General features: G+C 36.0%; 6 protein-coding genes and 1 long non-coding RNA gene across 19 annotated transcripts in view; 3 read left to right on the forward strand and 4 right to left on the reverse strand.

The window, feature by feature from the left end:
• LOC100874904 (cell growth regulator with RING finger domain protein 1) overlaps window positions 1–4,731 on the reverse strand; it is a 32,976-nt gene extending 28,245 nt beyond the window's left edge. The window contains exon 1 of one of the 2 annotated variants that reach the window (XM_076529117.1): window positions 4,489–4,731. In XM_076529117.1, coding sequence (XP_076385232.1) covers window positions 4,489–4,604 — 116 coding nt within the window. In that variant the 5' untranslated portion in view covers window positions 4,605–4,731. Of the gene's footprint in view, window positions 1–2,205; window positions 3,019–4,488 lie in introns of those variants that run through there. The other variant, XM_003706770.3, reaches the window with a different exon arrangement.
• On the forward strand, window positions 3,759–5,500 carry LOC100875128 (acylphosphatase-1). The gene is made up of 5 exons (XM_012293584.2): window positions 3,759–3,981; window positions 4,046–4,062; window positions 4,827–4,936; window positions 4,998–5,140; window positions 5,211–5,500. Exons 1-4 carry the CDS (start codon window positions 3,819–3,821, stop codon window positions 5,110–5,112), a joined length of 405 nt encoding a protein of 134 aa, XP_012148974.2. The 5' UTR covers window positions 3,759–3,818; the 3' UTR covers window positions 5,113–5,140; window positions 5,211–5,500.
• A 149-nt stretch (window positions 5,501–5,649) lies between these two features.
• LOC100875244 (uncharacterized) lies at window positions 5,650–13,580 on the forward strand. Of its 6 annotated transcripts, none has more exons than XM_076529126.1 (3): window positions 5,650–6,290; window positions 11,096–11,239; window positions 12,680–13,580. In XM_076529126.1, exons 1-3 carry the CDS (start codon window positions 6,231–6,233, stop codon window positions 12,971–12,973), a joined length of 498 nt encoding a protein of 165 aa, XP_076385241.1. In that variant the 5' UTR covers window positions 5,650–6,230; the 3' UTR covers window positions 12,974–13,580. The 6 variants fall into 6 exon arrangements, with proteins under 6 accessions (XP_076385241.1, XP_076385244.1, XP_076385243.1 ...); XM_076529127.1 differs by lacking the exon at window positions 5,650–6,290 and adding an exon at window positions 7,229–7,351; XM_003706773.3 differs by lacking the exon at window positions 5,650–6,290 and adding an exon at window positions 9,709–10,242.
• On the reverse strand, window positions 12,628–13,815 carry LOC105663610 (uncharacterized). Its single transcript, XR_013037345.1, has 2 exons — window positions 13,677–13,815; window positions 12,628–13,191 (listed from the first exon to the last, which is right to left on the reverse strand). It is a non-coding gene; the product is annotated as an uncharacterized LOC105663610 (long non-coding RNA).
• LOC100875130 (uncharacterized) lies at window positions 13,720–17,992 on the forward strand. Of its 7 annotated transcripts, none has more exons than XM_076529120.1 (3): window positions 13,746–13,832; window positions 13,995–15,118; window positions 15,189–17,992. In XM_076529120.1, the coding sequence occupies exons 2-3, from the start codon at window positions 14,696–14,698 to the stop codon at window positions 15,327–15,329; spliced, it is 564 nt and encodes a 187-aa protein (XP_076385235.1). In that variant the 5' UTR covers window positions 13,746–13,832; window positions 13,995–14,695; the 3' UTR covers window positions 15,330–17,992. The 7 variants fall into 7 exon arrangements, with proteins under 7 accessions (XP_003706989.1, XP_076385235.1, XP_076385236.1 ...); XM_076529121.1 differs by having other exon boundaries at window positions 13,748–14,435; window positions 14,581–15,118; XM_076529122.1 differs by having other exon boundaries at window positions 13,748–14,435; window positions 14,589–15,118.
• On the reverse strand, window positions 15,851–16,514 carry Bug22 (cilia- and flagella-associated protein 20). Its single transcript, XM_012293586.2, has 2 exons — window positions 16,239–16,514; window positions 15,851–16,161 (listed from the first exon to the last, which is right to left on the reverse strand). Exons 1-2 carry the CDS (start codon window positions 16,512–16,514, stop codon window positions 15,856–15,858), a joined length of 582 nt encoding a protein of 193 aa, XP_012148976.1. The 3' UTR covers window positions 15,851–15,855.
• On the reverse strand, window positions 16,978–24,562 carry stau (double-stranded RNA-binding protein Staufen). Its single transcript, XM_003706777.3, has 10 exons — window positions 24,364–24,562; window positions 23,850–23,924; window positions 23,456–23,664; window positions 22,841–23,386; window positions 22,560–22,768; window positions 22,154–22,489; window positions 21,534–22,062; window positions 21,209–21,417; window positions 20,797–21,047; window positions 16,978–20,293 (listed from the first exon to the last, which is right to left on the reverse strand). The coding sequence occupies exons 2-10, from the start codon at window positions 23,903–23,905 to the stop codon at window positions 20,287–20,289; spliced, it is 2,352 nt and encodes a 783-aa protein (XP_003706825.2). The 5' UTR covers window positions 23,906–23,924; window positions 24,364–24,562; the 3' UTR covers window positions 16,978–20,286.
• Between the last annotated feature and the right edge of the window lie 161 nt (window positions 24,563–24,723).

The raw sequence follows: 24,723 nt of genomic DNA on the forward strand, positions 1-24,723 counted from the left end.
TTTTCCATTGCAACAGGTTTAGGTTGAGTACTCATCGATCTCGACCACTTAACACTAAACCCATCGTCTTAGGTATAAGACGACACTTAATTTGAAATAAAAGCTGAACTTAAGAAATACACCACACCACGTGAATTAGTACACTAATTCTTCATATTGATGAAAACTGCAATTTTCAACAAATTGTGTAACTTATAACAAACTTGAACGCTTAGTTTAGTAATTTTAATGTTAAACCCTATCCCTAGAGTACCATTTCCTAATGCAACTGCATAAAATTTACAAGTATTTATTAATCTTGATACACGCCTAGTACCATATAGTATTCGATCCCCTTATTCGAACGTCAGATAAATGTCCACCCTAACGCCTTGCCCGCACAGCCTTAGATATCAACTTAAAATTCAAGTTAAAATTCAATGAATTCCCATATAGAGACCAAAGTAAACTAATTTAATCATAAATTATAGATACGTAAAAGAAAAATGGTGAGTGTTCGTTCCTCGCCGTACTTTTTCTAAAGAAACAGTTTCCGTGCGTTCACTTAACGGGATTACGAATTTACCGTAGTGATTGAACAGCAAACACCGACGACAAATGTGCTGGCAATAATGGCATTAAAAAGAAACGAGTCAACAACGATATTTATGCAAAGATTAGCAAAGCACAGAGAAATAACTTAACGTATCGTTTATCCCGATTTTACGATTGCATAATTCCGTTGATTTTGCAATTTGTTAGATCTGCTAACATCTGCTTGCGTTGACGAAATACAAGAAAGTCGACAAATCGATTAATGGAATATGGAATCGTTTCACCTCAGGATAATTACTGAAATTTCAAGGTTAACGTCGCCTCTATTTTTGGATCTGTTCCAAGGCAAAATGGGATTCATTATTCTTTCATGAGACGTTTTAAATATGGGCAATAAACTTTCAATTTAACAAGCAAGTGAATGTGTGTCAGGGGTATGGTACTAAAAAACCTTTGTACGAATAACCGGATTATTAAATCACCTATAAAACATTATATATTTAATAACCATTAAATCCACAATATATAAAAATCACTATCTCACAAATTTTCCCACAAAAATTTAAACAGACCCAACACTGAACGCACAAAAATAAAAATAACAATAAAAACCGAACGATAAACGAATTACTCATTCGACTCCACAAATATAACCTCTATCGAACCCATCACTTTTTCGTGCGCAGAAAGTTTAAATCCGCAATAACTTTGTTATTAGCGAAGGTTGCTAAAAATATCTCTGAATGAGAATAGTGGACGCTTACTACGCACATCCCAAAACATAAACAAACCAAAATCGATATATGTATTAAAAAAAGGATATTTCAGTTTTAACGGAGTATCGAAAAAGTTGTTCCTCGACATTCACGGCAACGAATCATTCGCAAGGTCATCAAGTAGAGTCAAGTCATATTTCGTTCGTTACCTTGGAATCACGTTTATAGTGTCGTTTTTTCTCTTTCATATCTAGAAAACTATTATCGAGACATTTTTTAACTTTCCTACTCTTAATTATTCAATTTCTTAATTTTAGTATAATCTAACATATCTTAATGTCTTAATTTTTCAGTTTTATAAAACACACTGTTAAATACCTGTATATATAAGTCTCTATATCTATCTCTACATAAGTCTTGTTTGAGAATATTTTTCAAGGACCAATAGTAACAATGATTTCTCAAGTACCAGCCAATATCAGACATTCGCCGGTTTTATACTTGCGTGACTCATTAGGCATAATCGGTTCTCCATTAGTTACAGCACGTTTTACAACCTTCCAATAATGTACGTATTTCGAATGAAGAAAAAATAATGAGCAACAAGTCATGCTCGTTAACTTCGGTCGTGGACTACTTTCGAAAGATGTTTGCTAAAATCCGAAAGTGACTGCTCCACGTAAAAGCAAACACAAATTGATCTCGCTTAAATATTTACAATCGAAGCGACAAAAATGCATATGTATACATTCATTATCTTACTTGTTTCAACGTCTTCGAGTGACATTTATTATCCGGTCTTTTTATGCATCCGAACCGTTAAGTTTCACCTTAATGTCGAAAGAAAAAAGAGAACGAATCGAAGTAATTTTTGATAAGAACGAGAGTTGTGCATCTCGATCAAAATACACGCGCGATCGAAGGAAAAACTTTTCGATAAGGTGTTTATAACTACCTGATGATAAACAAGAAGACTCCGCAGAAGCATATCGACACGACGAGCACGAAGAAAATGTTCGACAGCTCAGCTACGGATACTAACATCGCCGTCATCGTATTGTAGCCGTGTTATTCCACCGTGCACAACACGCACACGCACAATTTCGACACACCTCCTCCCCAGTTAACCTCACTTTCCTCGACGGTGCGCTGTCAAAGTCGCCGACGATGAATCCGGCGTCGCTCGGAAACAACGCGCACAATGTTTCGTCGAACGATTCGCTATCAACGATGTACCAGCTGATAGAAGACGAACTGTCAGAGCCGCATCGCGTACCCGTATCACCGAAGATACGAATTTTCGTTGCGTAAATACGCCACCCTAACCTCATCGACTGACACACAAGTCGTATTTTCGCGTGACCGTACAGAGGCGCACGGATTCTCGCGCACGTTCGATATCTATTTCGGGTCGACGCAACAACGATCGACGATCTCGAACTATATCGAAACGGTCGAGTTGATTAAACGTCGCGAATGTTTTCGTTGAAACGGCGTACATTCGAGTCGACGTGATCGTCTACCATAATGTAGAATCGAAGCGATGCCGTGATCGAACGGTTTTAAAGGTAAACAGCACGAGCACACGTACAATGACGTATACGATACATGATAGCGATAACACGATCGATTGATTGCCGGCTTTTTCGAAGATTCTCGTTACGTTTCGCAAGGTCGGCGCGCGCACCAAAGATAAACAACGAGCAAACATCCACCACGTATTAAGTGCAGCTCGAGACTGACCGTGGTCTCCTCGGTGGGGACGACTTATACGCATCTGTACAGGGGCAAGCACGGTAGGCTTCCGGAGGGAAAATGGCGATGTAGGGGAACGAGACCCCACTACTCGCGTTACCTTTTAGTTCGTATTGTCGCGCTTGCGAACTTTCAAATTCAGAAATTTGGGAATTAAAACTTTCAGAACTCTAAGAATTGAGAATTTGGAAACTTAGGCATTTGAAAATAAAGAACTTTAGAAGTTTGAACATTTCAAAATTTTGAAATTTGTCCTTTTAAAACTTTGGAAATTCTCTCCTCATTTGCTATGATTCAAAGCAAGCTTACATTACATCAACAGAATGTATTTAATACCTTTTTATTGACATAGTTTTGTATACATCTCACAACTGTAATTATATAGCATAGACGTGCAATTAAAATTTGGTTTTCAAATTAAACCAAATCATTATGTGTGTTTCATTTGTATTTAACAGTCAATTAATCATTGCTCGAAATCAATTAGTTTCAACGAACATAGGAAATGATTTTACTTTTAAAGTATATTAAACATTCATATATTATACTATCATTAAACGAGGGTCAATGTATTAGATTTAGATAGGTGATACGAAAGGAATAATTTGCGTTTACGATATTGTACTTTTCATTGGGATTAATTGAAAGATGTATCAAACCCTGTATCGACCCCACTGTTTAAATGAAGTTTAATTCGCTTTAAAGAGAATCAAGAATAGTTTCCAAGGATACCGGTGTTAACCAGCTGAAACAGCTGACGGAGTCTCCACTAACGACATCTAGTCAATTGCTCTTTGACGAAGCGGCGAATGCATGTCTACTTTTCGTCCGAATAATTTAACATTAACCAGCAAATATATTAAATTTATTTCCTGTTTTTTGCTCGTGTTTTCATTCTTGTTCGAGGGAACATCCCAAGATCTGACAATTTCCAAAATGATCGGAGTTGACTTCGAAGTGTACGGAAGAGTACAAGGTAAGTAACCATTTTGCGTTGACAGGAATAAAAGGATACTGATTTCGAATCCTCTTTTTTAAAGGTGTCTTCTTTAGGAAGGTAAGTTCAGCATTTCACTGATGGATATTATAATATATGACATTCAACGCATATTTGGTATCATTCATCCTAACCTAACCTTGTCAATTTTTGTAATTCAGAAGTTTTAACTTATGTTTATTTATTAGGGTGTTATATATTTCGTATTGTTAAGTATATGGTTAAAGTAAATTATCAATAATTTAGAAAAAGATATAAATTAAATATTTGTATACAGTTTATATTTGCTACCAAAGCGACACCTACTGGACGAAAATTTTACTGCGCATTTACCGATATATACAACATTTCAAATTCATAGAGTTATGTATTTAGATGACTACAGTTTATATAATTAGAACATGCCTTCTTATATTTGACTATTATATTCGTTGAAACGAAGATTGTTAGCTTAGTTTACAGGACCTTTATAAATAAGATACATACTCAAGCCGATCGCCCATGGAGCATTGCGTAGAACACAAATGCAGCGCGCATGCGCTGGAAATCTGCGTGCAGGATCGACTTCGGAAAAATATGAACGAGATTAAGCTATAATGCATATGATAGCAATACAAACTTCCAAATTTTTATAAGTATGATGTTCTTAATGATTTACGACCTAATTCGAGAGTCATGTATGATTGAAATATTTAGAAACTTATAATATAAAATGATCGTGATTTAAATTTCACGCGCATGCGCACACACGTGCGCACGCATTCGCGCCGCATTTGAGTTCTGCTTGACGTACGGCCGACTTTAATGTCTCATTACTAGTATAGTACACTCAGAAACGTGGAGAAGAATTGGGTTTAAAAGGTTGGTGCATGAACACAAATAACGGTACCGTCGTGGGACGCATCGAAGGAGAGAAAGCTAAAGTGGAACAAATGTAAGTTTGCGAACATAAACAGTGCAAATATAAACATTTATTCAATGTACTCTTATTGCAGGAAACATTGGCTTCAATATACTGGAAGTCCTCAGTCAGCGATAGACAAAGCAGAATTTCGGAACGAAAAGGAGATAACGGAACTTTCTTTCCCCAATTTTTCCATCAAGAAATAAATAATTAAATTTCGTTAAAATTCGTTCAGTTTGTAACGTTAAATTATTATTGTACACGCACGAATGAATATATAAAAATAAAGTCTATTCTGTTATAGAAAATCGTGTACCGAGTACTATGCGCATGGTATGCAGCTCGTCATGGCATTTGTTCAAGCAAATAACTCGAGATCCTGTTACTCTATTATCTTGGAACTTCTTTGTATAGAATGCAGTTACCATTTTCTTAAATGTCAAACGATTCTGTACGCGTCCGCAGATCTATGATGCATCGATTGTCGTAGAAACAATGTAACATGCATCCAACGCGTGAAATATGTAAATTAAGGTAAAATTTTGAAAGCTTTAAATGAAAAGGACAGAATAAAAATATATATTAGTACATTCACGGTTTGGTCATAATTAAATTTTTAAATACAGTACACTGATTTAATGATTGCAATAATAATTATGTAATTATAATGTAAAACATGACAAAGTAGATTGTCTCTAATTAAACGTAAGCAGAAGTTGTACCAAATGTATGTCTTGTTGATGGCATCATTTAATTACAACACGAAACATTGTAAACAGAGTTCTGAACAAATGTTTGTGTCTCCGTATTTTCCTGTTTTTGTAAACGAGTAAATATTTGTTCCACAAGTATTTGTACACGAATAATTGTATGTAGGTTTGGAGTAGGCTGAAAAGATCTTTGTATGTCACACGAGAGCTTCAACAGTCAATGTTACACGCTTCGTGCGAGTTGTTGCTGCTATCGGCTCGAACTTCATTAGTTGTTGACCGCACACCGTCGAGTACGCTTCAAAACTTTCGCCTGGCGATCATTCGTGCAGATGCGAATGCACTTTGTAATCTTACGACACCGTTCGCGGTTACTCTCTTAATTTCCGCGTACATTTAACGCCTGTCGTTTGATCAAATCGTAAGATTCTTAATTTTCACAGTGAAGTGCTGCAATTCTTTTTCTAAATTTAAATGGAAAATTTGGTAAAGTGCGTGATCCAATTGCGAGAAGTTATCGTCACGTAATTAAAACAGGGAGAAAAGTGAGGCAATAATTCACAAATAATTATTTAATAATTACGATAAGAATGCGGTGATCAACGAGGGAAAGAATGCCATCCAGTATGAGGTGTTTCAAAAGCTTCTTTCAGCATACTTGGCATCCGCAGCAGGTGAGATCATTTCTTTCATTTCTTCTATTCAATCTAAGGTCAAATTTTTTAGACTCTACAAATATTTGAAATAACAAATGTGGTGATTACAATTCTGAACATCTTAGAAGTTCTGTGGAACAATACGTAATGAAACCTCCTAAAGAATTGATTTAAAATTTATACGCAGGCAAAAACAAATATTATTTTCATTTAAATATAATTGTTCAAACGATAGAGTTGTCCGGGAAGTTTTAACTATTTATATACGGTAATCGGTTTTTGTAATGATATTCAGCCTTGAGTACGTCACGGTAATTGATGATATACCAAGTTAGCCGCAAGTTATTCTATCATATCCCCAGGACAATTGCAAGCCTACGTTCGTTTTTTCGAAGCGTTACAGTAAGTAGCTATAAAAGGTTGCTAATAAATTGTAACAGGCGATAAATAATTGTAAAACAATGAACATAAATTAAAAACGTTAACATTAATTTTCTCGGAAAGAATTTCTAGCTTTCTATTTGCGTTATTGTTAACACTGAAGACGCTAGAGCATCCACACTTTCGGATACGACCTTTAGATACTTTCACCTTTCGATCGAAATCGTGTTCTCAATTAAGCTATACTTCTAATCGATAAAAAGATTTTTCTGTTTCCATAAAAAAGCATTGATATATGATTGAGTTGCTTAAAAACTTGAAACAGGATGAAAGGTCGAGTATCGAATAATCACTGATTGCACGTAGAGCAACTGCAATTACGTGCAATTACGTATCATTACAATAATTACTCTCCGTTTTAAAAAATTGATATCTTAAAAGTTCCGAGACTTGCATCGCCTAAAAAGATACCAGACATTTGTTATCTGAAGCTAATTTATGACTGCACAACGTGAAGTTACATTATTTAAATTTCAGGAAAAAAGAATACTCGATAAATTCGCATTATTCATGCGGCAAACATTGGTCGTAATCGCGATATATTTGCATCAATTACTTCCACATTAAATTCCCAACGTGATCGATTGTATTTACTATTTATATACATGTAGAAAATGAGCCTCACACGATTACGCAAGGTATTCAGCTTATCCTCCCAATATTGTCATCTTCACGCTATGATGCACTTGCTTACGTAACCTTTCCTGTATGCTAACAATATTCACAGTGGGCCTGTTTTCCTTTGCGACAAAAATGACGTACCAAAGGAAACGGTGAATATTTAAATGAGCCTTAATATAAATCTTCATATATTTTCCCAATATCTTCTGTTTTTAAACTCCCAGTCCAATTTTAGCAAAAATTCTTCTTTCGTAACTTTCGATTATAATGAACTTGTCGTACGACCTTCAACGCTTATGCACATCGAGATACAGTAGACTTTCGATATGTTGCTATTTTTGTACTTCCAGCTGTTACGCTCTTATCATTGTGCAGCTCGGTACTTTCCAAAATTGTTTATTGAAAGCTTGACACTATATGTACATTGATAATAGCTTATATGCATTGATATTGCCACGCCTAGAATTGCAATGTAACACGGAAGGGTGCTACAAGATGCATTGTGACGTATAGAATTGCAACGTGTAGAAATATAACGTGTCAAATCACAACGAGTCAAATACAGCGTATCGAATTGCACGTGCATTGCTAGACGTACATGAAATTGCTACGAGACGAATTGCAACGCGTGGAGCTGTAGCGCATGTACTTCTAAAATGTAAAAGATAAACGCTACGAATTGCAACGCGTGGAGTTGTAGCGCATGTACTTCTAAAATGTAAAAGACCAACATTACGAATTGCAACGCGTGGAGTTGTAGCGCATGTACATCTAAACTATAAAAGATCAACGCTATGAATTGCAACGCGTGAAATCGCAATGGTCAGAAATACAGCGCATCACATTGCAACGCGTGGAATTTCAGTGCATGTAGAAGAGCAACGTTCCGAATTGCACGTGCATTGCTAGCCGTACATGAAATTACTACGAGACGAATTGCAACGCGTGGAGTTGTAGCGCATGTACTTCTAAAATGTAAAAGATAAACGCTACGAATTGCAACGCGTGGAGTTGTAGCGCATGTACTTCTAAAATGTAAAAGACCAACATTACGAATTGCAACGCGTGGAGTTGTAGCGCAAATACATCTAAACTATAAAAGATCAACGCTATGAATTGCAACGCGTGAAATCGCAATGGTCAGAAATACAGCGCATCGCATTGCAACGCGTGGAGTTCCAGTGCATGTAGAAGAGCATCGTTCCGAATTGCACGTGCATTGCTAGCCGTACATGAAATTACTACGAGACGAATTGCAACGCGTGGAGTTGTAGCGCATGAACTTCTAAACTATAAAAGATTAATGCTATGAATTGCAACGCGTGAAATAGTAATGGTCAGGAATACAGCGCATCGCACTGCAACGCGTGGAGTTCCAGTGCATGTAGAAGAGCAACGTTCCGAATTGCAACATGTGGAATTGCAACGCATGAGAGCGCAATGGACAGAAACACCACGTATTGTATTGAAAAGCGAGAAATCGCAACGGGCAGAAATACAATGCATCGTATTGCAACGCGTGGAATCGCAGTGCATGCAAAAGAGCAACGCTATGAATTGCAGCGCGTGGAATTACAACGCGTAGAATTACAACGCGTGGAATTGCAATGCCTGGAATTACAACGCGCGGAATTGCAATGTGGGAAACCGCAATGGAAAAAAATACAACGCATCGTATTGTAACGCGTGGAACTGCAACGCGTGGAATTACAACGCGTGAAACTGCAACGCGTGGAATTACAACGCGTAGAATTACAACGCGTGGGATTGCAACGCATGGAATTACAACGCGTGGGACTGCAACGTGTGGAACTGCAATGCGTGGAACTGCAATGCGTGGAATTACAACGCGTGGAACTGCAACGCGTGGAACTGCAACGCGTGGAATTACAACGCGTGGAACTGCAACGCGTGGAACTGCAACGCGTGCAACTGTAACGCGTGCAACTGCAACGCGTGGAATTACAACGCATGGAACTGCAACGCGTGGAATTGCAACGCGTGGAACTGCAACGCGTGGAATTGCAACGCGTGAAATTGCAACGCGTGGAACTGCAACGCGTGGAATTACAACGCATGGAACTGCAACGCGTGGAACTACAACGCGTGAAATTGGAACGCGTGGAATTACAACGCGTGAAATTACAACGCGTGAAACCGCAACGAACCAAAATACAATGCATCACATTGCAACGCGTGGAACTGCAACGCGTGGAACTACAACGCGTGAAATTGGAACGCATGGAATTGCAACGCGTGAAATTGCAACGCGTGAAACCGCAACGAACCAAAATACAATGCATCACATTGCAACGCGTGGAACTGCAAAGCGAAAAAGTATACCGCGTCAAATTACAGCGCATAAAATCTTAACGCGCAAATTTGCAACGCATAAAATTGCTTTACCGCGTGAACCACTTCTACACAGTACAAAGAAAACTTTCTCCTCTAACACTCTCTCTTGGCAATATAACGAGAGTCTACTGTACAATACTGTGCACAAATATCGAATCGATCGAAGCTCGTTCAATGACCGATTTCCGAAGAGATTAGAACCGTTTCGACAATATTCACACGGAGACTAGATTTGATAAGGAAAGATCAGGGGTCGGGGCTGATAAAGGTTGATAATGAGCCTCGATCTGCGTAACTGGTCAGTTCCTACGGTGTCGTAGACGAGTAAACTACGAACTTCCTCGCGGCGATCTCATGGAAATCGTGCATTGCCTTATCAAACTTAATTACCGAAAGACGCTTTAATACCATGATAACGCTCGGTCTCGTGTTAAGTCGTGTTTCTGGCATGTGTCAATAGAAATGAGTTCTCTATACGACAGTGAAAGGACCGAGAAGCATGAACAACGACGGCAATCGTCGCGCTAAAAATTATGGATACGCGTTTAATAACGTAAGTCCTGTTTTTTTTCTTCCTGCCTATGCTTTTTCGACGATAAAATTTCGACGCCTTTTTTCAAAAAAAGAACACGGTATCCGTAACACGAGATCCTCCTCACGAAATCAATGAAGTTCATGAATCATTGACCCGTCCAATTCTGACGAGACTTCCAGTGAATCAGTGTTGATTCGAGCTTTCGACGGCACCATTTCACAATGCTATCACAGATACACAACTTTCGTTAAGTACTGTGTATACGTTTTAAGCAGCACGAAAGTTAAAACAAATTTTCGCGTGTCGTACGATAAATTTATTTTGAACTTGCTAAGGTATTTAGGTTCATTTAGCGTGTTAACGAATTGTATTACAATTTTAATTACTACTTCGTCGATTTTCGTATTGCAATCTTATTTACGACTTCGTCGATTTTCGTATTACAATTTTAATTACTACTTCGTCAATTTTCGTATTACAATTTTAATTACGACTTCGTCAATTTTCGTATTACAATTTTAATTACTACTTCGTCGATTTTTGTATTGCAATCTTATTTACGACTTCGTCGATTTTCGTATTACAATTTTAATTACTACTTCGTCAATTTTCGTATTACAATTTTAATTACGACTTCGTCGATTTTCGTATTACAATTTTAATTACGACTTCGTCGATTTTCGTATTACAATTTTATTTACGACTTCGTCGACTTTCGACATTGCCTAATCTTGCAAAATATATTACACTAACTTACTTAATTATACAACAGCTTATTTAGCTATCACATAAATTAGTCGGCAAATTAATACAACGATATATCTCCTAAGAGAGCCACATTCGAAATGTATCGATTAAACATCGTTGACAGATGGTGATCGTGGCATCGCCAGGTTCCATATGGGATTACCCGTATCTGAATCATGTCAGCAGCATGATGGGCTTGGTCTACGGGACAGGACCGGATCCTAAACAAGATTTCTTTCCTCCCAACAGTCGATTTCCACAGTCACACGTAAATATAATCCTCTCTTTTCCTTTCACTTCCAGAGATTTCGGTGCGTTCACCCGTGTCCTTCGCGTAATTCACGCGAGCATTTCGATATCGATTGTTTCAGATTCCTTACCTGTAATCGTTCTGATAGCGATTCTTTTACGCCGGCCAATTTTACGAAATAACCTGAGCGGTTCCGGATCGCGGCGCAACTTTCCATACTTTTTATCATTATTTATTTCTAATTTGTTGGGTCGTATTCAAGTTTCAGACTTGTTATTTGCTTTCTAGTATTCTATGTTTTATTGCGTTTTTAGGGAAAGTCAAGTTAAGTCTTATGGGAATTCTAGGGAGAGTCGACAATTAGGGAAGAATCCTGAGGAATACCTGTTGGAATTTTAGTTAAATAAAATTCTAATTTGCTAATAAAATTAGATATTTAGCACGAAATATTGGTCTTCATAATTATTGCATAATATCAACGAAGAAGGTTTTCTCATTTCTAATAATTCATTAACGAAAGGCGATGCATAAATCTTTCCTACTATAATCGAGCACGATTGCGAAATAATCGATAATTTGGAGTGACTGCATCGTTACGCTGGATGCATATCCAGCTCGCGTTCGATTTATTAGGAATTCTGCTCGCGACTTTTAACCACGGTCTCGCTTGAATGTTTATAAACGTTCTGCAACCACCGTTGAATTTTTTCCTCGTTCTTTTTCATTTTTTTACCTTTCGAAAGGCAGAAATAGCGACCGATTACCATTTATATTTCGCACGACCGAGGCGCCGAAGGTACAAAAATATTCTCGCTGGTTTCAATTTCGAAGCGTCGACTAAACAGGAAGATGCGGTCTCAAAAAACGTTCAAACCGGATGCCCTGAATGTCAAGACCGCGTCGAATCTGTGTCAGTCGGACGAAAACATGACCGCAGGTCATCCTTATCTAATATTGTCTAATATTTTAAAAATCCCCTTATAAGTGCATTACCATATCACGAAACGTGTTATTCACAAGTTCTATCAAATTTTTATGCATGGAAAGTCTAATTCATGCTCGGAACTATTTCGCAATGCTACTACAAATGCATGTTGAACCCCTATTTGCTGTTCGCCATCGAAACAAAAATGTATTTAAACCTGTTAACACGTTGACTGCCACGTCATCCACATGATAGTTAAGTTGCTAAACTGATCTAACATGAGTATTCCTAAAAATTTGTTCACCTCACAAAAAATTCTTTACATGGATCTATGGAAAATGTAATAAGATATTGCAAAAATATTTGATAAAATTAATTAAAAACTAAAACACCGCTCGATGCAATTTTCAATTATTTCAGCGTGGCAGACAGTGAGTTAATTTAATATTGCAACACAACTGTGCAAACAAGACTGTCCAAACACCTTTTCAATCAGTTTATAAAATATTTGATAATTCATTCGGTTTTTACAGATGGAGAGTCCGTCGAGGTTCGAGCTGACGAAGGCGGACGACCAAAGCGCGGATGAAACAGAACTCGGCGAGGTGAAGGCGTCGCCTCCGACGAGCAACGTCGCGACCTCGACGCCCGCACAGCCCGGGAGCATCCCCTGCAGAAACGGCGGTTGCAAGAGTTGGAACCGCGGCGAAACCCGACTAGAAAGTCCTTGGCACTTTCTCAAAACCGTTTTCCTCGTCACTGTGATCGTCGCCCTGGTGATCTGGGTGATCGTCTACACCTGCCTTGCTCAGTATCGAGTTCTGTAAACGATCCGTCGACCGACAGACTGCAGACTGACTTTCCGTTCGGAAGCTCATTCGACGCTATCATTCAGCAAATCAGAAATTTTCGTATCGGAGATATTTAAGTCCGTCCTTCGAGAATGGCTATGAGCGCAGAGATTTCGATAGTGCACGATAAATATGAAGAGGCTATTCTCTTCCCCGGTGTTGAAGGTGACAGTGTACAACGGATGTGGTGGTTTCTGTAAAAATGTACAAAAGTATTTCCCGTCAGAGTAACGTTAGATTGTTCGGAGATTAATGCAGATTTTAGTTCTATCGAGTTGAAAATTTGATAGAAACACAGTTTGCTGAAATTGCAATACCGATAGAATTTGCATTAATTTCGGGACAATTTAATATATTAATGCTAGTCTCCATTTTTATATTCTTTCAAATTACGGTGTCAGGAAAACAGAGCTGTATTATAGCAACACGAGGAATATTGTACGCTGGTCGAGTTTTATATAATTCGATTTTTTAATCTAATTCGAGAAGGTATTTTTGACTTTAGTATTGTTGACTTTGTAACCAATGATTCCTTTTTTATAAAGTATTTGTACATAACTAAATAAAATATAATTGTACTACATTCCGAGATATTTACTCTTCTATCGGACATACATAAATAAACACGTATGAATAAAAATCTTATCTGACCACGATAATCGGGCGTGAAAACCGTTACCTGATAAAAGTGGTTTCCTATCTTCTACGAAGCTAATACAGAAATATTATTTTATTCTATAGGTAATATCTTCGTTATGGGCTGTTTGCAATTTGAGAGATTAACAATCGTGTTTGCAGTTTGAAAATAAATCCTAAAGAAACTTCGTAGCAATGTGTAAGTTAGATACTATTTGTCTTGGTTAAACTCAATAACAAGCTTAATGATAGTTCGCTCTAAAATTAATGACAGACGTGAAACTTATCGCAAATAGTTCGCGTATGTTACTGGAAGTTATCCGCAAATATATGACGCTCTTTGAAACGTGTTTTCGCGAAGGACACGATGACGGTTCTATAGGAATCGCTGTTCTGGATAAGAGAAAAGAGCCAGAGAACCTCGAAGCTGCATTTTATGAGACACGACCTCGTCCACACCTTGGAAGTAATAACATTTTATGCTCGTTCCTTAACACCTGACTGACTCACTCCACATCGACAAGATCCCTCGTATGATGTTTACAAATGTACCAGGCAGGTGTAATTTTTATTTACACACGTAATGTACATGTGTACGGATATCTTTAGTTGTTCAACCGATTTCAATCAACGAACCTTATCGACTTTGCTTCCTGTATTTCCATATGTGGGTGAAATTACAATTTTTGTAGGAAGCTATTAGCCATGATTTAAGAAGGTAAATAAAAGAATTCCTACGCCAATTTAAGCGCCATCCACATGTGGTTAGCAATGAACCTGTCAACAAAAAGTTAAACATTAGGTATTTGCAGAAGTTTTCTTCGAACAAATAGACTGTCGTGAACGAACGTCGTTCGCGAAACAGACTTTCGCGTCTGGTTATGCTTTATACTTACGAACAAGGGTAATATTAAGACACGTTTATCTAATCTGCGCGTCTTTCGTAGCACAACAGATAGACCCAAGCAGATTCGAGTTTAACACTCGCGTACAAAGTTCAACGTATTCGAAGAGAGTGACTGTGGTTGCCGCCCCGATACCGCCACTCGAATTTCCCGGTGGATGCTTCGAAGGAAACACCGAACAACCGCCAACCTGAAGCAGGACGAGGACAGAAATATTTCGCGATACTTGGACAGCTTTCTGTCTCAAATCCGACATCCTGTCAACAGGATAATTCGACGGAACGACATTCGAAACGATGAAGTGACAAAGGAAGAATCAACGAGTGGTTCGTCGAACAAAGAAACCACGAGACCAGAAAAGATCGAGACACAAAAGAAACTGCGAACAATAGATAACGCTGTGACCATTGGACTGACCAATTTGGACAAACCTGGACCCTCGAGGATACAATCTAATAAGACACCGCAAACTAGTCAGAAGAAATCGAAGACTACTCGAGAGAAAACAACACAAATGTATCAGAATTTGAGCACTCAGAGGCTGAAAGGGAGCGAAGACATCGATGAGGATGTAAGCGATGTAAGAACATTTATAATCCTTTAGCTATATTATTGTGTACTTGTGTATTTCTCACGAATAGTATTTCTAGTCTTCTTTGCTGGAAGATGAGCAGCCGAGACCAAAGTATATTCTGGTTGGATGGGACAGTTTTCGTTCGAAGCTGATGTTGTTGTTGTTGATACTCCTGATTTTATGGGCCGTTATATACTTTCCCTTAATTGGAACATGAAGTTTATCTCGAATTCGATATAAAAATGTGATCTTAATTATGTCGGTCGTAAGGAGAATTAAGAGTAGAATTACCGCGGCGGTGATCATACATCGTTTACGCTGAATAATGTCGTTCGTTCGTTTGCTGTTGCGCACTTGTGCGTGTAACTGTAAGAATGTAAATATGTATATACGAGTTACAAGAATAAAATAATGTTTATTTTTTAAGAGAACAAGTGCAGTCTTACGAGAAAACTCGTTCAAAAGATTCGTCACAAAGTTGTAGTGAATTAGTCAATATTTATTTTCAACAGAATTTTAAAACAAACTATTCTAAGTAATCTCTCAGGAAATTTTGCAACAGACATTAATTGATTGAAATTTTATTTCTATGTAATATGCAATAGTTATAAATTTATTATAGATGTAAACAGATGGAAAATAACAAATGATTTATCGAGTATTCACTGAAAAAGAAAATGGAAATTGTAAATTAATCAATTTATGAATGGTTTATTTTAAAGTATCAAGAAATTACCATTGTTTTAACATTTAGCTTTATTCTGAATTGGTAAAAATAACTTAAATTCTGCAGGCAATTCATCTTCTGAATACAGTCTGTCAGAAAAGTATACTCTTCGTATTCTACAATTTGCATGAATTTGAACTCTTAACGTTTCTACATAATTGGTTCCATATGCGCGTCTAGTGAAGTCAGCTAAATTAAACTGGATTTGATTCCATCCATCATCTAATCTCATTGGCATTGTACAAATAAATGGTTTAACTCTAGTGGTGGATTGATAATTACTGGCACGAAATCTACGCCGCACATTCTTATCGTCAATCACCTAAAAGAAAATAATTTGACGAAGTTTAATGTTTGATGATATATCTTGTTAACATTGAATAGTCAAATGTTTTCTACCTGAACTTCGAACGTGAAATATTTCTTCAAATTCTTAATTATCATGACCAGAAATGGTAACTTTATTCCCAAAGTTTTTCTTGGGTCCGCTGGGCAAGTGATGTACGTCGTACTCACATTACTACCCAGTATTTCCAATACTAAACTTTGTATATCATTATCTGTAATCCGTTTTATGTGCCCATTTCTTACTTTCTTATCCCAAATTTGTAAGGGCTTACTCCCAATACTATATAAAATTGATAAAAATCCACTTTGAAAAGTGTTCTTAAACATGTTCACTTATTTATTTTCCTCCTGGTAGTTTTTCAAGCAATTTATTTTTCTCCAAAACATATACCTGGAGAATTTAAGAAACTTTATGTTTAATACTTTTATTTACAACTTAACCTATCACGGTTTCATATTACTGGACTCACTGAGAAGTTGCATGATTTAAATAATATTATTTTCAAACTAGTATATTCCACATAGCACTTCACATTATTTGATAAATAAAATCATTTGTATTTTAATTCGGCATGTTCTTTGAAAAATTTCAGTTGCTAAACAATGTTAGCACGAATATAACCTACAATTTTTGTGTTTGATCCAGTTTGATCAATGATGTCGCTGAATCGAACACAGCAAGTCGATTGATCGATTGTTCAGACTATCCATTTCGAAATCTCGTTATCGAAATACAAAAACGTAACTTCGACGGCACACTATTTGTATATAGAAAATAAATGTAATACGATTTTAACGTTTTTACATTCGTTTATTGATGTCAAATACAAACCGATAAAGTTTAAATAAGCAGTAGATATCTACGTATTAAACAATCACTTTTTTAAAACAGAGTTAACGATTCTTCGGCATAAAAAACTTTATCAGTGTAAAATCTTTACTGCCATTATCTACCTTTAAATTTTTCGACAAGTTCATTCTGTTCTAATCGACGTTACTGAAAATCACATTTTACAACTGTACTCTCCGAAGGAATGAATAAGAGAAACAAAGTAACTAACTTATTTTACGCACAACTTTCATTTTCTATACCACAACATTAAAAACAATAATCGTATATCATAATCACCTTTGATTCGTTATTAAAAAAAAGGATGTTCTAATCGTCTTTTTCATTTCCCTCGATGTAAACATGTACAGCATTACATGATAGAATTGATGTAGCAGTTTCTAACAAAAACTTTCAGATAACTGTTCCTATTTTTATTTGCTTTCGCCAAAATGATCTCTAACTATCGGTATAACATTGTTTAAAGAAACTTAACACTTTCAATCACATTAACATAAATAAATGACCGTCAAATATTACAAGTTGTTACTTTTGCACACACGTGTATCAATAAATTAAAGCGCAAAAATGAAATACAGTATTTATGTCGCTGCCAATTCATAATTTACGACGTATTAAAAGCGTACAGATTTCAAAACTAATGTTACGTCTGTCCGATAGTTACAGATTTAAATGGGAAGCATTACATTGTAAAATAAATGTTTAGAACATGACCTCTTTTTTTATTATTTGTTATCTCTCGGAATCACATTTATTTCCATATTCCTTCGAGATACTTCCATCTCACACATCTTAGTAATTAATACTTTATTCACTTATTGTTACGACTAACTATTGTATTACAGTTTACGCGGATAAAATAGGTCCTGCAACAGGGTTACATCTTCGTAGGATTCATGTTTCATTTTATTGAAAATAAAATAAAAAATAAAAAATAAACAAACTATGAGAAACATGCTGTCGTTAGTATTTTTTCCATTTATTTCTTTTATTCGGAACAGTGAATCCCACGTGAAGAAGGAAGGCCCACCTATGAAGCGATATCTCAGAAAAAGGAACATTCATTAACTCGTCCTCGAGCAACCTATAAATTATTTCGGAAGGTATCGCGTTACGAAAGGTTATCTGAAAGAAAAAAAGTATTTATAATAATACAGGCAATCCTTCTCTTTCTTTACAGATTGTGGGGTAAGCAATCAATCATATACACATAGAAATATAAGAACAGAATGTGCGAATCATATGCTAGAAAAGGGACACTGTGTGTGGTCTTCTTATGTTCCTGTTTAATTACACATGCACACTCGTTCATTGGCGACGATTACGAATCTCTACGGAGTAGAAACGCTCCACAGTTTAATGAAACGTGAATTACATAAATAATAAATTTAACTTTGAATTGCACAATGTAACGCAATGAGCATCATTATGTGACGAAGACACAAAAGAAATCCATAAACAGCGTTCATTTTCTACTCCTATATGTATCACTTTTTCAGCCCGTTCACACATTCAATTCTTATATCTCTATGATTATATATTACTGAAATTTAACAATCGTTTGTATACGTTTTTTTACGGTTCGTTAACATTCAAAAAATCCTATTGAATAATGTAATGAGGATAATGAATGTAAGATAAGCCTTTTTTTTAAAGAAATACGATATCGTATTCTTCCTTGTTTTTAAGCGAAGATGAAACGAAATCTATCTCTTAACATTATCTTCATTCATTATCGGATACTCCTCTTTTCTCCAGCATTATCTTAGTATCGTTATAAATTGTCGGCAATAAGACAAAATTCGACTACGTTGTTTTATCGTTTTCTTGATTAGGATAAAATCAAATTGTGCCTTCTTAATAATCGTGTCGCAACGGGACAAATTTTGAATTATTACCGCCTTGACTACAATTTCCAATACATCCATATTATCTGTAAGTTTTTTCTTTTTTTTTTCTTTTTTTCTCTCTCTTCTGGATAACGGATGTATGAAAATTTGAATGTCCTTTACTTCTCAATACCTTGTAAAACACGAATATGACCCCAGAGTGCTTCTAGGCCCCGTAGAAAAGCAAATTGGGGCAGTAATATGAACGTATCACGTTACCTTTTTTCAATGTTACAAATTTGAAAACAGAAATTTGTTAATCTATAATTGATTACGTTCAAAGAGTCTCCAACCAGTTTCTAAATTTTTATCGCATGTTTTGTCACTTATTTACTCTTAATATTTCAATTAAGATTATAGCATTATCAACGAACAAAGAGATAAAGGTCAAAAGTATTGACCTGTTTATATCTTTGTTACAAATTATAAACAATTAATTACTCAGTTGAAGACGCTTAATACACGTAACTCTCTGAAACTTCTAGCTCTTGTTTTGAAGAGATGCGCATTTTTTGTATCAATTGTTATACACAATTTTAACACAATCATCATTGAAAGTTTAAAACGACGAAATATTCTGGTACACGATAAGATGACTCACGTTTAAGTCATTCTTAGATCCATGAATTATTTCGCTGATCGGTGCGTGCTCGTATTAGGTAATAAGATATAACAGACATTCTATTCGCAAGAAATGAGAAAGCCAAGGATTAAATAGAGAAATTAAGAGATGGCCGCATTTCATCTCAGATTTCAATATTCTCACTTAATGTTGTTTCTACGATGTTTTCATGATCATAAACCACGATATTTGGAAAATGATCATTTCAATTACGAAATTGAAACAATTTACGTTCATTGATCGTGATCCTATCAATGAAACTGTTATAATAAATAGAATCGATGATCACTGTTAGGATCACAATTCTGATCAAGCACCAATAATTTTTCTCGTTTCAACAATACTATATTTCCAAGCGCAAAAAACTAAATTAAATTATATAAGCGAAACTTACGTTTTTTTACCACACTTCTAATCGTCACAGACATTCTACTTCCAAGGATTACTGCAATCGATTATTTCTTGTAAAAAAAGGGAAGAAAAATATTTCTGAACGTTTATCAGTGATCCATCTTTATTGGTGCTTGAGCATTTTCTTCGTGCAATTAAGGCACTGCAAAAGACTGATTCTTCATAAAAAGCTACTGATCTGCAAAATTCGCGATCCATTATGTTAAAGAAGCAATGGCGTAACGTACGAAGACCGAGAGTCATCGATGATTCAATGTTTGAAGTTACCGTGTAATAAGGCCCAGAGAGATAGATTGAGAAGAGTCATTTTCCCTCCGAATAGTTCATTCAACAACTGTAATATATGTAAATGCATTAATAAACGTAAAACATATGATTAAAACTACATAAAAATAATTTTAAAATAATACATAAAACGTAACACATATTAATGAAAACAAAAAGTTGTAATCTTGATAAGGAAAAGAAGAAGATAAACATTAAAAGTACAATAAAATAATGTAATGTTAAAGGCTTGTGTTAATTCATCTAATAAATTAAAGAAAATTTCACCAACCTTTTCAATCATAAGAACTTCATAGTTAAAAAATTACTATCATGCACAATCTCATTACAGGTTTAATCCCAATATTATTATTAGAATTAGGCAATACTAATATTAATGTTAAACCTTAAATGAAATCATTCACTTTTCAAAAATCTATCTTAAATCCTTAAATATTCTCGTTTTCATTAATGACTGTATGAAATATCTAAGTTAATTTTCCTTTGCAATGCCTTAAAGGGGCAATGTAAATTAAACTTAATGTAAGCCTATCTTAGATACTATGTAATTACTTATCAATAGTTCCATCCATTATATTGTTTTTAACTTGAATGCTAATGTGTATGCCATCTCCAGACGCACCTTTATCCTTTTTCGGTTGTGAATTGGATCCATTATCGAGACCCAGCTTACTTAATGTACGCAAAGCTTTCAACGCAGCTTGATTACGGCTTGCAGTTCTTGTCGGTCCATTACCATGACACACTTGTGGAGGATCTGTACTTAATGTTACAAGCGACAGATATTCCTTATTTACTGCTCCCTGGAATCATCATAGAGAAGCTTCATCAATTAATCATCTTGAAATCCTTTACCTTTCGTTTCAAATTACTGTTTCGATACAAACGTCACTATTTAGGATGACATGTTATCTGTTAGTTCACATTTCAAATTATAGAACAAGATTGGAATAACATTATCTACCTTAGGAAAATCATTGAATTCCACGCTGAAGTTAAATAATTGAGAAAGATATTTCAATTGATCTTTGGGAGAAACAGTGGCTGGATTTTGTTGCTGTTGTCCTCGCAGTTCTTCAGCAACAATCTGTACACTAGGTCCACTGCCTAATTTAGATTCCTGACCTCCATCCACTAATAATAGTCCAGGTACTAACTGACGTCCAATTGTTCCTGATTAAAGTCAATCAATTTTCAAGACACGTTTAACAAATAACATGTACACCAAGTAATATATTAAGTTTTGCCATTCATAATTTTTAACAAATATATATTTTTTTCTATCTTACCTCCCACTGGTTGATGAGATTGAGTTTCATTGATTTGTTCATCTTCTAAGAAAGTGACTTTCCTAGGTTTCTGTTCGGTATTTTCGCTTTCTCCTGTTTTAATCGATGGCTTTGTGGGTTGCGGTTGTGGTTTGCTGTAACCTAATTGAGTTAGAAGAGCCTCTGCTGCGGCTCTTTTAGCTAACTTCTTGTTAGGACCTATTCCTTGTGCGGAATGTTGTCCCATAGTTACTTCAATAACGAATTCCCTTCGTCTTGATGCACCTTTTTCTTCGATCAAATTATAAACAGGTTCTTTTTCTCGCTTAGCTTGCTGTATCTGAACCAATCGAGAAACTGGATTAACTTCTTCAGTACCCTCGGCTTCAGATCGTGGTTCCTGATAATCTTTTATCAGATTTCGTGACTTTTTTTTCGTTGCTGGCGGTTTACGTTTCATTCGCCTTGGACGATTTTGAATAGTTTCGGGCAATGGAGGCAGACGACTTAGCTCTTCAAGCATAAACTCTGCCGCGTGTCTTTTAGATACCTATGTTATAAATACATAATACATACAGCAACATATTATAAATGGAAACTGAAATGCAAAACAAAACCTTATATTTTAAATACAGACTTACTTTCTTTGAAGGTCCTTCTCCGAATGTAACTTTATCTCCAACAGTACATTTTGTTCTGAATGTCCGTATATGAGGTTTACCGATTTCTGATACAACTTCAAAACTAACGGGTAAACCATGTTTCAATGCTTTCTCATAGACCAATGAAACAGGGCTTTTCAATTCAGCAATCGGATCCTTAGTTTCACCTAATGTACCGTTCTCACCGGTGGTACAAGTATTCGCTACTTCTTCCGGTATTGGCAATTGACGCAATTGCTCTAAAGCTTTACTTGCTGCATTGTGTCGTGCTGCCTGGCCTGTTATTCCTCTACCAATAAATTCACGTTCTCCTACCTAGACGTTGTTAAAGTGAATAAAATTTGATACCACTTATGTAATAACTATCATATCTTAAGTTTGTTACCTTTAATGATACAATATACAATTGAGGCTCAGCATGAAAACCACGATTGTATGTAGGAAAACGTGGATTAAATATTCGAGGAAGATGCCCTAAATTATGTGCAAGATATGGCTGTGACCCTGGTACTGGAGCCAATAGAAAACTATAAACAGTAGGTTCCCCTCTTTTCATAGCCAAAGCATTTAATTCAACGGTTGGCGGTAGATTTCCTGTAACAAATAATCCGGACTGTAAGCTCCGAAAATTTACACTTATTATCACGATTTATGAAAGGTAATTACCAGAACCACTGAAACATTTCCCTGGATGGCCAACCCTCATTGCTTTCCTAGGTTTCGGTAAAGGCCTTCGATACCATGTTTTTGTTAGCGCTTCGGTCGCAGCACTATGTTGAGCCTTCTTTATACTAGGACCTTCAGCAACGTACTCTTCCTGTCCTAGCTTCAATGTTACCGTAAATCGTTTCTTGTGCGCTGGTCCTTGTTCATTAGTCAACCTATATTGATGCTGAATTTTATTAAAACGTGCTAACTCATTTAATAAGCACATTGGTGTTTTTTCTTTCATGTTTGCCAAAGCTGAATCAGTCACATTAACGTGATTCTGTGTAGGTGAATTCTGATCTCTGGACTCTCCATTGTTAGTATCATTTGCTGGTGGTTTATTCGGTTCTATACTTTGCGATTGATGAACATGTTGTTGTGGTGGTGGAGGAGTTGGTTGATTATTCTGCTGCAGTTGATACTGTGGTGGCTGAACGTTTGGATTCTGTAGAGTCACAGAGACAGTATTTGCTTGATCTTTTAAACTAACGCTAACCATAGTACCTAAAGGAATGCAAAGAACATTAGTACTGTAATTTGAAACTTATAGTAAGTAGGTTTATCAAATACTACCATTCACATTATGCGCATTCATGCCCATCAACATTGGTTGCCGTGGATTTCCATGAGGAGGTCCAGGGTGCTGCATATGATGAATATGTTGTTGATGGGGGGGCATGGACAGTATTGGTTGATGTGGATTCCGATGCGATAACGGATGCTGCGGCTGATGTAAAGGGGCCATATTTGCCTGCTGCATGGGACGCATCGGACCACCCATTCTAATAAAATATCAAAAAGAACAATTCTTCAAATTTCAACATTTAATAATGAATATTACATGTAACATAAAAACATTTAATCATATATTGCATAATCCTCCTACATTATACTTTAAATGATACAAATTCATTTGCATAGATATTGAATAAAATTATAATGCAATTTTAAATTATTTGTTACAAACCTGTTATGATCTCGAAGTTGGTTTTGCATTGTATGATGTTGATGGCGTAACATCATGTAAAATATTATGCAAAACCTGAAATTAAAGATGACAAAACATCATACCAAATAAAAAATGTACATATCTTTTAATTTAAAATGATACATTTACAATAAACGTTCCTTTTTATATGAGCATTAATGATCCAAACTTAAAAACTAATTTACAGAAATATTCATACTCAAAAAACTTAATTCCATAATTTTTCAAACAATTTTGGTTATTTAAACTGAAGCAATATATTAGGAAAAAATTAGTTTGTAAGTTTTGAAAACAACAACTAAATTTGCCAATATTAACAAATATATGTTGTGCTGTTCATGTCATAAATAGAATTTAGAAAATTTATTCATAGGCAGTATATATAACGTTGTTGGTCATAGAAAAAATTTCTTTTCTCTAAATGAACTAGTCAATAGACAATGGGCTTGGCCCGGCTATTTGGCAGCGAAACTATGCGGTCAGTTTTTCTTACCGAAGTTTATTCTATTTCACGAAAATTTTCAAGTTATTCAACGGCGAAATTTCCAGCGAAACAGATTTGCCACTTTAAGAAACACTGCCAGGCCCTTTACGCGGCTATTGGCAAACAGTAAAGAAAAATCGTCTGTAGACTAAAATGCGGCCATTTTGATGTGAGCCTCTCGGCCACCGTCTCTCATCCCTTCCAAAGGACATCCTACTTGCCAATTTTTTTAAAAGTCTGCAATATCGATTGTAATTATCGATACTTCTCGTTTCTTCAACTTACGAGCTATAAATTTTCAAACGTATATGTTTCTAACAATGATTTCATGTTACAACGATTAACAAGTATTTCGTTATCTGATTTTAT

This window comes from Megachile rotundata, chromosome 2, assembly GCF_050947335.1.
Source record: "Megachile rotundata isolate GNS110a chromosome 2, iyMegRotu1, whole genome shotgun sequence".
In the NCBI taxonomy this organism is placed as follows: domain Eukaryota; kingdom Metazoa; phylum Arthropoda; class Insecta; order Hymenoptera; family Megachilidae; genus Megachile; species Megachile rotundata.